We start from the raw sequence: 12,386 nt of genomic DNA, 5'->3' as shown, positions 1-12,386 counted from the left end.
CGATTCCCTGATCCCCAAGGCCCGGGATGGGCCGTGTCCCACCGGGAAGGGTCCCCTTGGATCCCCCAAACCCCCCGATCCCCGTTCTCCAGCTCCGGGAGGGACTTCCCATCACCCACCCTCGGCCGGATCCCGGCGGGATCTCACCTGGAATAGCAGCTTGGGAGCCAGGAGGTTGTTCTGGGACGGCGGCTTGTACATGGGCCTGCTGGGCTGTGGGAAGAGCGGGAGGAGGGCAATTCCAGCGGGAATGTTCCCACCTCTGTGTCCCACCCGCCCTGGGAAGGGGCTGGAGAACCGGGAATGGCTGAGGGAGCTGGGAAGGGGCTGGAAAACTGGGAATAAGGGAGCTGGGAAGGGGTTGGAGAACAGGGAATGGCCGAGGGAGCTGGGAAGGGGCTGGAGAACAGGGAATATCTGAGGGAGCTGGGAAGGGGCTGGAAATTCGGGAATGGCTGAGGGAGCTGGGAAGGGGCTGGAGAACCTGGAATGGCTGAGGGAGCTGGGAAGGGGCTGGAGAATTGGGAATGGCTGAGGGAGCTGAGAAGGGGCTGGATGGAGAACACGGAATGGCTGAGGGAGTTGGGAAGGGGCTGGAGAACCGGGAATATCTGAGGGATCTGGGAAGGGGCTGGAGAACCTGGAATGGCTGAGGGAGTTGGGAAGGGGCTGGAAATTCGGGAATGGCTGAGGGAGATGGAAAGGGGCTGGAGAACTGGGAATATCTGAGGGAGCTGGGAAGGGGTTGGAGAACCTGGAATGTCTGAGGGAGCTGGGAAGGGGCTGGAAAACAGGGAATATCTGAGGGAGCTGGGAAGGGGGTGGAGAACCAGGAATGGCTGAGGGAGCTGGGAAGGGGCTGGAAATCTGGGAATGGTTGAGGGAGCTGGGAAGGGGCTGGAAATTCGGGAATGGCTGAGGGAGCTGGGAAGGGGCTGGAGAACAGGGAATATCTGAGGGAGCTGGGAAGGGGCTGGGTGGGGCGGCTCCGTGCCCACCTTGGGAGGCGGCTCCTGGAATGCCGGAGGCTCCACGATTTTGGGAGGCCGCTGCCGGTGGTTCCTCTCCTGCTCCTCGGCCAGTTCCTTCTCCATCAGGTAAATGTCGCTGGGATGGGGGGAACAGGGAGGGTGAAAATCCCGGGATGGGGCGTTCCTGTGTCCCCACGGCCCGGAGAGAGGGATGGGAGAGGTGGGCGGGACATGGAAAACAGGAGGGAAAACAAGGAAAGGGTGGGAAGAGCTGAGGGAAAGGACTGGGAAGACACGGCCTGATCCACACCGGCATTCCCAGGGATGATCTCAGGGAAATGTGGGATCAGGACCCACTCCCAGGAATCCAAGAGCTTCCATTCCACCCAGGAAACATCACAGAACACAAGGAAAGGGTGGGAAAACACAAGGAAATGGTGGGAAGAACCAAGGGAAAGGATTGGAAGGATACAGCCTGATCCACACCAGCATCCCCAGGGATGATCCCAGGGAAATGTGGGATCAGGAACCTTTCCCAGGAAGCCAAGAGCTTCCATCCCACCCAGGGAAAACATGAGAGAGCACAAGGAAAGGGTGGGAAAACATAACGGAATACAAGGAAAAGGTGGGAAGAGCCAAGGGAAAGGAACAGGGAGGACACAGCCTGATCCACACCAGTATCCCCAGGGATGATCCCAGGGAAATGTGGGATCAGGACCCACTCCCAGGAAGCCAAGAGCTTCCATTTCACCCTGGGAAAACACGACAGAGCACAAGGAAAGTGTGGGAAGAGCTGAGGGAAAGGACTGGGAAGACACGGCCTGATCCACACCGGCATTCCCAGGGATGATCTCAGGGAAATGTGGGATCAGGACCCACTCCCAGGAATCCAAGAGCTTCCATCCCACCCCAGGAAAACAGGAGGGAGCACAAGGAAAGGGTGGGAAAACATGAGGGAATACAAGAAAAAGGTGGGAAGAGCCAAGGGAAAGGATTGGAAGGATACAGCCTGATCCACACCAGCATCCCCAGGGATGATCCCAGGGAAATGTGGGATCAGGACCCACTCCCAGGAAGCCAAAAGCTTCCATTCCATCCCAGGAAAACAGGAGGGAGCACAAGGAAAGGCTGGGAAAACACAAGGAAAGGGTGGGAAAACATGAGGGAATACAAGGAAAGGATGGGAAGAGCCAAGGGAAAGGACTGGGAGGACACAGCCTGATCCACACCAGCATCCCCAGGGATGATCCCAAGGAAATGTGGGATCAGGACCCACTCCCAGGAAGCCAAAAGCTTCCATTCCATCCCAGGAAACATCACAGAACACAAGGAAAGGGTGGGAAAACACAAGGAAATGGTGGGAAGAACCAAGGGAAAGGACTGGGAAGGACACGGCCTGATCCACACCAGCATCCCCAGGGATGATCCCAGGGAAATGTGGGATCAAGAGCCTTTCTCAGGAAGCCAAGAGCTTCCATCCCACCCGGGAAAAACACAACTGAGCACAAGGAAAGGGTGGGAAGAGCCAAGGGAAAGGACTGGGAGGACATGGCTTGATCCACACCAGCATCCCCAGGGATGATCCCAGGGAAATGTGGGATCAAGAGCCTTTCCCAGGAATCCAAGAGCTTCCATTCCACCCAGGAAACATCACAGAACACAAGGAAAGGGTGGGAAAACACAAGGAAATGGTGGGAAGAACCAAGGGAAAGGATTGGAAGGACATGGCCTGATCCACACCAGCATCCCCAGGGATGATACCAGGGAAATGTGGGATCAGGAACCTTTCCCAGGAAGCCAAGAGCTTCCATCCCACCCTGGGAAAACAGGAGAGAGCACAAGGAAAGGGTGGGAAAACATAAGGGAATACAAGGAAAAGGTGGGAAGAGCCAAGGGAAAGGAACAGGGAGGACACAGCCTGATCCACACCAGCATCCCCAGGGATGATCCCAGGGAAATGTGGGATCAGGACCCACTCCCAGGAAGCCAAGAGCTTCCATTCCACCCTGGGAAAACACGACAGAGCACAAGGAAAGTGTGGGAAGAGCTGAGGGAAAGGACTGGGAAGACACGGCCTGATCCACACCGGCATTCCCAGGGATGATCTCAGGGAAATGTGGGATCAGGACCCACTCCCAGGAATCCAAGAGCTTCCATCCCACCCCAGGAAAACAGGAGGGAGCACAAGGAAAGGGTGGGAAAACATGAGGGAATACAAGAAAAAGGTGGGAAGAGCCAAGGGAAAGGATTGGAAGGATACAGCCTGATCCACACCAGCATCCCCAGGGATGATCCCAGGGAAATGTGGGATCAGGAACCTCTCCCGGGAAGCCAAAAGCTTCCATTCCATCCCAGGAAAACAGGAGGGAGCACAAGGAAAGGCTGGGAAAACACAAGGAAAGGGTAGGAAGAGCCAAGGGAAAGGAATGGGAAGGACATGGCCTGATCCACACCAGCATCCCCAGGGATGATCCCAGGGAAATGTGGGATCAGGACCCACTCCCAGGAAGCCAAAAGCTTCCATTCCATCCCAGGAAAACAGGAGGGAGCACAAGGAAAGGGTGGGAAAACACAAGGAAAGGATGGGAAAAGAGGAAGGAACACAAGGAAAGGGTGGGAAGAGCCAAGGGAAAGGGCTGGGAGGACACAGCCTGATCCACACCAGCATCCCCAGGGATGATCCCAGGGAAATGTGGGATCAGGACCCTCTCCCAGGAAGCCAAAAGCTTCCATTCCATCCCAGGAAAACAGGAGGGAGCACAAGGAAAGGCTGGGAAAACACAAGGAAAGGGTGGGAAAACATGAGGGAACACAAGGAAAAGGTGGGAAGAGCCAAGGGAAAGGGCTGGGAAGGACATGGCTTGATCCACACCAGCATCCCCAGGGATGATCCCAGGGAAATGTGGGATCAAGACCCTTTCCCAGGAAGCCAAGAGCTTCCATCCCATCCCGGGAAAACACAACCGAGCACAAGGAAAGGGTGGGAAGAGCTGAGGGAAAGGATTGGAAGGATACAGCCTGATCCACACCAGCATCCCCAGGGATGATCCCAGGGAAATGTGGGATCAGGACCCACTCCCAGGAAGCCAAAAGCTTCCATTCCATCCCAGGAAAACAGGAGGGAACACAAGGAAAGGCTGGGAAAACACAAGGAAAGGGTGGGAAGAGCCAAGGGAAAGGAATGGGAAGGACATGGCCTGATCCACACCAGCATCCCCAGGGATGATCCCAGCGAAATGTGGAATCAAGAGCCTTTCTCAGGAAGCCAAGAGCTTCCATCCCACCCGGGAAAAACACAACTGAGCACAAGGAAAGGGTGGGAAGAGCCAAGGGAAAGGACTGGGAGAACATGGCTTGATCCACACCAGCATCCCCAGGGATGATCCCAGGGAAATGTGGGATCAAGAGCCTTTCCCAGGAAGCCAAGAGCTTCCATTCCACCCTGGGAAAACAAGAGGGAACACAGCGAAAGGCTGGGAAAACACAAGGAAAGGGTGGGAAAAGAGGAAGGAACACAAGGAAAGGGTGGGAAGAGCCAAGGGAAGGGACAGGGAGGACACAGCCTGATCCACACCAGCATCCCCAGGGATGATCCCAGGGAAATGTGGGATCAGGACCCACTCCCAGGAAGCCAAGCACTTCCATCCCACCCTGGGAAAACAGGAGGGAGCACAAGGAAAGGGTGGGAAAACACAAGGAAAGGATGGGAAGAGCCAAGGGAAAGGACTGGGAAGACACAGCCTGATCCACACCAGCATCCCCAGGGATGATCCCAGGGAAATGTGGGATCAGGACCCACTCCCAGGAAGCCAAGAGCTTCCATCCCACCCCAGGAAAACAGGAGGGAGCACAAGGAAAGGGTGGGAAAACACAAGGAAAGGGTGGGAAGAGCCAAGGGAAAGGAATGGGAAGGACATGGCCTGATCCACACCAGCATCCCCAGGGATGATCCCAGGGAAATGTGGGATCAGGACCCTCTCCCAGGAATCCAAGAGCTTCCATTCCACCCAGGAAACATCACAGAACACAAGGAAAGGGTGGGAAAACACAAGGAAATGGTGGGAAGAACCAAGGGAAAGGATTGGAAGGACATGGCCTGATCCACACCAGCATCCCCAGGGATGATCCCAGGGAAATGTGGGATCAAGAGCCTTTCTCAGGAAGCCAAGAGCTTACATCCCACCCGGGAAAAACACAACTGAGCACAAGGAAAGGGTGGGAAGAGCCAAGGGAAAGGAATGGGAAGGACACGGCCTGATCCACACCAGCATCCCCAGGGATGATCCCAGGGAAATGTGGGATCAAGAACCTTTCCCAGGAAGCCAAGAGCTTCCATTCCATCCTGGGAAAACACAAGGAAGCACAAGGAAAGGCTGGGAAAACACAAGGAAAGGGTGAGAAGAGCCAAGGGAAAGGACTGGGAGGACATGGCTTGATCCACACCAGCATCCCCAGGGATGATCCCAGGGAAATGTGGGATCAAGAGCCTTTCCCAGGAAGCCAAGAGCTTCCATTCCACCCTGGGAAAACAGGAGGGAACACAAGAAAAGGGAGGGAAAACATAAGGGAATACAAGGAAAAGGTGGGAAGAGCCAAGGGAAAGGACTGGGAAGACACAGCCTGATCCACACCAGCATCCCCAGGGATGATCCCAGGGAAATGTGGGATCAAGAGCCTTTCCCAGGAAGCCAAGCACTTCCATTCCACCCTGGGAAAACAGGAGGGAACACAAGAAAAGGGAGGGAAAACATAAGGGAATACAAGGAAAAGGTGGGAAGAGCCAAGGGAAAGGAATGGGAGGACACAGCCTGTTCCACACCAGCATCCCCAGGGATGATCCCAGGGAAATGTGGGATCAGGACCCACTCCCAGGAATCCAAGAGCTTCCATCCCGCCCCAGAAAATATGAGGGACTAAAAGGAAAGTGTGGGAAAACACAAGGAAAGTGTGGGAAAAGAGGAAGGAACACAAGGAAAGGGTGGGAAGAGCCAAGGGAAAGGACTGGGAGGACACGGCCTGATCCACACCAGCATCCCCAGGGATGATCCCAGGGAAATGTGGGATCAGGACCCTCTCCCAGCAATCCAAGCACTTCCATCCCTCCCCTCTCACCCCAGCAAAACCTCTCCCAGGGTCTCCATTTTCCCCACGATCCACAAAAACCTCCCCACCGGCTCTGTGTTCCTCCCCTTCCCGACTTTTTTCCCTGTCTCTCCCTCCCTGCTCCCGCATTCCCGGCGCCCACCTGAGGCTGCAGACGAGCTCCTGGAAGCGGGGCCGTTCGCCGGGATCGTAGTCCCAGCAGCGGGTGAGGAGGGTGTAGAGGACGGGCGGGCAGAGCTCGGGCTTGGGCAGGCGGTCGCCGCGCTCCAGCACCCCGATCACGTCCCGGTTCTCCAGCCAGAAGAACGGCTGCTTCCCGAGGCTCAGGATCTCCCACACGCACACGGCTGCGGCGGGAGAACGACGGGAATGCCGGGATTTCCCGGGATCGGGGAGGTGGGGAGGGTGAGGGGGGTGGTGGGAGGTGGGGTGGCTCGGGATTACGGATGTGAGGGCGGGAAGGGAAGAGGGAAGGGAGGAGAGGAGAGCAGGGGAGAGGGAATTTAGGGATGGGAATGGGGGGAGAGGAGATCCAGAGGTCACGGGAATGGATATTCCCAGGGAATGGGTGGATGGATAATTACAGGGAATGGGTGGGTGGATATTCCCATGGAATGGGTGGGTGGATATTCCCAGGGAATGGGTGTGGATGGATATTCCCATGGAATGGGTGGATAATTACAGGGAATGGGTGGATGGATATTCCCAGGAATGGGTGGGTGGATATTCCCAGGGAATGGGTGGATGGATATTCCCAGGGAATGGGGGATGGATATTCCCAGGAATGGGTGGATGGATATTCCAAAGGAATGGGTGGGTGGATGTTTCCAGGGAATGGGTGGATGGATGTTCCCAGGGAATGGGTGGATGGATATTCCCAAGGAATGGGTGGGTGGATATTCCCAGGGAATGGGTGGATAATTACAGGGAATGGGGGATGGATAATTACAGGGAATGGGTGGATGGATATTCCCAGGAATGGGTGGATGGATATTCCCAGGGAATGGGTGGATAATCCCAGGGAATGGGTGGATGGATATTCCCAGGGAATGGGTGGATGGATATTCCTAGGAAATGGGTGGATGGATATTCCCAATGAATGGGTGGATGGATATTCCCAGGGAATGGGGGAAGGATATTCCCAGGGAATGGGTGGATGCATAATTACAGGGAATGGGTGGATGGATATTCCCAGGAATGGGTGGATGGATATTCCCAGGAATGGGTGGGTGGATATTCCCAGGGAATGGGTGGATGGATATTCCCAGGGAATGGGGGATGGATATTCCCAGGAATGGGTGGATGGATATTCCAAAGGAATGGGTGGGTGGATGTTTCCAGGGAATGGGTGGATGGATGTTCCCAGGGAATGGGCAGATGGATATTCCCAAGGAATGGGTGGGTGGATATTCCCAGGGAATGGGTGGATAATTACAGGGAATGGGGGATGGATAATTACAGGGAATGGGTGGATGGATATTCCCAGGAATGGGTGGATGGATATTCCCAGGGAATGGGTGGATAATCCCAGGGAATGGGTGGATGGATATTCCCAAGGAATGGGTGGATGGATATTCCCAGGGAATGGGGGAAGGATATTCCCAGGGAATGGGTGGATGCATAATTACAGGGAATGGGTGGATGGATATTCCCAGGAATGGGTGGATGGATATTCCCAGGAAGGGGGGGATGGATATTCCCAGGGAATGGGTGGATGGATAATTCCAGGGAATGGGGGGATAATTACAGGGAATTGGTGGATGGATAATTACAGGTAATGGGGGGAAGGATATTCCCAGGAATGGGGGGATGGATATTCCCAGGGAATGGGTGGATGGAAATTCCCAGGGAATGGGTGGATGGATGGATTCCCAGGAATGGGTGGATGGATGGATTCCCAGGAATGGGTGGATGGATATTCCCAGGGAATGAGTGGATGGATATTCCCAGGGAATGGGTGGATGGATATTCCCAGGGATTGGTGGATGGATATTCCCAGGGAATGGGTGGATGGATAATTCCAGGGAATGGGTGGATGGATATTAACCAGGGAATGGGTGGATAATCCCAGGGAATGGGTGGATGGATAATTACAGGGAATGGGTGGAAGGACATTCTCAAGGAATGGATGGATATTTCCAGGGAATAGATGGATATTTCCAGAGAATGGGTGGATGGATATTCCCAGGGAAAGTGTGGATGGATAATTACAGGAATGGGTGGATGGATGTATCCAGGGAATGGGTGGATGGATATTCCCAGGAATGGGTGGATGGATATTCCCAGGGAATGGGTGGATGGATATTCCCAGGAATGGGTGGATGGATATTCCCAGGAATGGGTGGATGGATATTCCAAAGGAATGGGTGGATGGATATTTCCAAGGAATGGGTGGATAATTACAGGGAATGAGTGGATGGATATTCCCAGGGAATGGGTGAATATTCCCAGGGAATGGGCGGATGGATGTTCCCAGGGAATGGGTGGATGGAAATTCCCAAGGAATGGGTGGATGGATATTCCAAAGGAATGGGTGGATGGATATTTCCAAGGAATGGGTGGATAATTACAGGGAATGAGTGGATGGATATTCCCAGGGAATGGGTGGATAGTTACAGGGAATGGGCGGATGGATGTTCCCAGGGAATGGGTGGATGGAAATTCCCAAGGAATGGGTGGATGGATATTCCCAGGGAAGGGGCAGATGGATATTCCCAGGAATGGGTGAATGGATATTCCCAGGAATGGGTGGGTGGATATTCCCAGGGATGGGTGGATGGATAATTGCAGGGAATGGGTGGAAGGACATTCTCAAGGAATGGATGGATATTTCCAGGTAATAGATGGATATTTCCAGAGAATGGGTGGATGGATATTCCCAGGGAATGGGTGGATAATTACAGGGAATGGGCGGATGGATATTCCCAGGGAATGGGCGGATGGATATTCCCAGGGAATGGGTGGATAATTACAGGGAATGGGCGGATGGATATTCCCAGGGATGGGTGGATGGATATTCCCAGGGAATGGGTGGATGGATATTCCCAGGAATGGGTGGATGGATATTCCCAGGAATGAGTGGATGGATAATCCCAGGGAATGGGTGTGGATGGATATTCCCAGGGAATGAGTGGGTGGATATTCCCAGGAATGGGTGGATGGCTATTCCCAGGAAGGAGGGGATGGATAATTACAGGGAATGGGCGGATGGATATTCCCAGGGAATGAGTGGGTGGATATTCCCAGGAATGGGTGGATGGATATTCCCAGGAAGGGGGGGATGGATAATTACAGGGAATGGGTGAATGGATATTCCCAGGGAATGGGTGGATGGATATTCCCAGGGAATGGGGGGATAGTTACAGGGAATGGGTGGATGGATATTCCCAGGGAATGGGTGGATGGATAATTACAGGGAATGGGAGGATGGATATTCCCACGGAATGGGCAGATGGATATTCCCAGGGATGGGGGGATGGATATTCCCAGGGAATGGGCAGATGGATAATTACAGGGAATGGTTGGATGGATATTCCCAGGGAATGGGGGGGTGGATATTCCCAGGGAATGGGTGGCTACTCCCCCTGGGGTGATTCCCGGGCTCCCTCCCCGTCCCGCTGCCGCCCTCACCGAACATCCAGACGTCGCTGGCCGTGGTGAAGCGCCGGAAGTTGATGGATTCCGGAGCCATCCACTTGATGGGGAGCCGGGAGATGGAGGCTGGAACGGGAACGGGAGGGCGTGGAATTCCTCCCTTCCCCAGGAATTCCCGGCTCCCCGGGAAGGGATCCGCGGCTCCCACCTTTGTAGTACTCCTCGTCCTCGATGTACCGGGAGAGGCCGAAGTCGCCCAGCTTGACGCAGTCGGGAGAGGCCACCAGGATGTTCCGCGCGGCGATGTCCCTGTGGGAGAGACGGGATAACCCGGATAACCCGGATAACCGCGGGTGGGAGGAGAGAGGGGAGGGATGGAGAGGGAGAGGGAACACTGGGATAACCCGGATAAGCGGGATAACCAGGATAACTGGGGGTGGGACGAGAGAGAGGAGGGATGGAGAGGGAGAGGGAAAACACCAGGATAACCGGGATAACGGTGGGTGGGAGGAGAGAGGGGAGGGATGGAGAGGGAGAGGGAAAACACCGGGATAACCGGGATAAGCGGGATAACGGTGGGTGGAACGAGAGAGAGGAGGGATGGAGAGGGAGAGAGGACATTGGGATAACCGGAATAACGGCGGGTGGGAGGAGAGAGAGAAGGGATGGAGAGGGAGAGAGGACATTGGGATAACCCGGATAACCGGGATAACCAAGATAACCGGGGGGTGGGAGGAGAGAGAGGAGGAATAGAGAGGGAGAGAGGATAACCGGGATAACCGGGATAACTGGGATAACCGGGATAACCGCGGGTGGGAGGAGAGAGGGGAGGGATGGAGAGGGAGAGGGAACACTGGGATAACTGGGATAACCAGGATAATGGCGGGTGGGAGGAGAGAGAGGAGGGATGGAGAGGGAGAGAGGACATTGGGATAATCCGGATAACCGCGGGTGGGAGGAGAGAGAGAAGGGATGGAGAGGGAGAGGGAACACTGGGATAACCGGGATAACTGGGATAATGGTGGGTGGGAGGAGAGAGAGGAGGGATGGAGAGGGAGAGGGAAAACACCGGGATAACTGGGATAACTGTGGGTGGGAGGAGAGAGAGGAGGGATGGAGAGGGAGAGAGGACATTGGGATAACCGGGATTACCGGGATAACCGCAGGTGGGAGGAGAGAGAGAAGGGATGGAGAGGGAGAGGGAAAACACCAGGATAAGTGGGATAACCGGGATAACGGTGGGTGGGAGGAGAGAGGGGAGGGATGGAGAGGGAAAACACCGGGATAACCGGGATAAGCGGGATAACGGTGGGTGGAACGAGAGAGAGGAGGGATGGAGAGGGAGGGAGGACATTGGGATAGCCGGGATAACTGGGATAATGGTGGGTGGGAGGAGAGAGGGGAGGGATGGAGAGGGAGAGAGGATAACCGGGATAACCGGGATAACCCGGATAACCGGGATAACCGCGGGTGGGAGGAGAGAGGGGAGGGATGGAGAGGGAGAGGGAACACTGGGATAACCGGGATAACCGCGGGTGGGAGGAGAGAGAGGAGGGATGGAGAGGGAGAAGGAACACTGGGATAACCGGGATAAGCGGGATAACGGCGGGTGGGAGGAGAGAGAGGAGGGATGGAGAGGGAGAGAGGACATTGGGATAACCGGGATTACCGGGATAACCGCAGGTGGGAGGAGAGAGAGAAGGGATGGAGAGGGAGAGGGAACACTGGGATAACCGGGATAAGCGGGATAACGGTGGGTGGAACGAGAGAGGAGGGATGGAGAGGGAGAGGGAACACTGGGATAACTGGGATAACCAGGATAATGGTGGGTGGGAGGAGAGAGAGGAGGGATGGAGAGGGAGAGAGGACATTGGGATAACCCGGATAACCGGGATAACTGGGATAACTGGGGGTGGGAGGAGAGAGAGGAGGGATGGAGAGGGAGAGGGAACACTGGGATAAGCGGGATAACCGCGGGTGGGAGGAGAGAGGGGAGGGATGGAGAGGGAGAGGGGACATTGGGATAACCGGGATAAGCGGGATAACTGGGATAATGGCAGGTGGGAGGAGAGAGAGAAGGGATGGAGAGGGAAAACACCGGGATAACCGGGATAAAGGTGGGATAATGGCGGGTGGGAGGAGAGAGAGGAGGAATGGAGAGGGAAAACAAGGATAACCAGGATAACGGCAGGGTGAGAGGAGAGAAAGGAGGGATGGAGAGAAGAGATGGAGAGAAGGGTTGGAAAAAAGATAAAGAAGGGATGGAGAAGGGGATGGAGAAGGGATGGAGAGGGAGAGGGAAAACATGGATAACCGGGATAATGGCAGGGTGGGAGGAGAGAGGGAAGGGATGGAGAGGGAGAGAGGACATTGGGATAATTGGGATAACCGGGATAACTGGGGGGGGAGGAGAGAGAGGAGGGATGGAGAGGGAGAGGGAAAACACTGGGATAAGCAGGATAACCAGGATAACCAGGATAATGGTGGATGGGAGGAGAGAGAGGAGGGATGGAGAGGGAGAGGGAAAACACCTGGATAACTGGGATAAAGGCAGGATAATGGCAGGTGGGAGGAGAGAGAGGAGGGATGGAGAGGGAAAACATGGATAACCGGGATAATGGCAGGGTGGGAGGAGAGAGAGGAGGGATGGAAAAAGGATAAAGAAGGGATGGAGAAGGGATGGAGAAGGGATGGAGAAGGGATGGAGAAGGGATGGAG

At 55.1% G+C, this 12,386-nt stretch overlaps 1 protein-coding gene across 1 annotated transcript in view; it reads right to left on the bottom strand.

Moving 5' to 3' along the window:
• PTK2B (protein tyrosine kinase 2 beta) overlaps positions 1–12,386 on the bottom strand; it is a 59,872-nt gene that overhangs the window by 24,855 nt on the left and 22,631 nt on the right. Inside the window, exons 18-22 of the mRNA XM_051774388.1 lie at positions 9,877–9,977; positions 9,705–9,794; positions 6,217–6,421; positions 999–1,107; positions 148–213 (exon numbers count right to left, since the gene is read on the bottom strand). Coding sequence (XP_051630348.1) covers positions 148–213; positions 999–1,107; positions 6,217–6,421; positions 9,705–9,794; positions 9,877–9,977 — 571 coding nt within the window. The remainder of the gene's footprint in view (positions 1–147; positions 214–998; positions 1,108–6,216; positions 6,422–9,704; positions 9,795–9,876; positions 9,978–12,386) is intronic.

The sequence above is a fragment of the Manacus candei genome, unplaced genomic scaffold, assembly GCF_025592945.1.
Source record: "Manacus candei isolate 608988 ecotype Guabito, Panama unplaced genomic scaffold, ASM2559294v1 h1tg000198l, whole genome shotgun sequence".
Lineage (NCBI taxonomy): Eukaryota > Metazoa > Chordata > Aves > Passeriformes > Pipridae > Manacus > Manacus candei.
The sequence above is the reverse complement of the archived record's forward strand: the minus strand, read 5'-3'. Positions and strand labels throughout refer to the sequence as shown.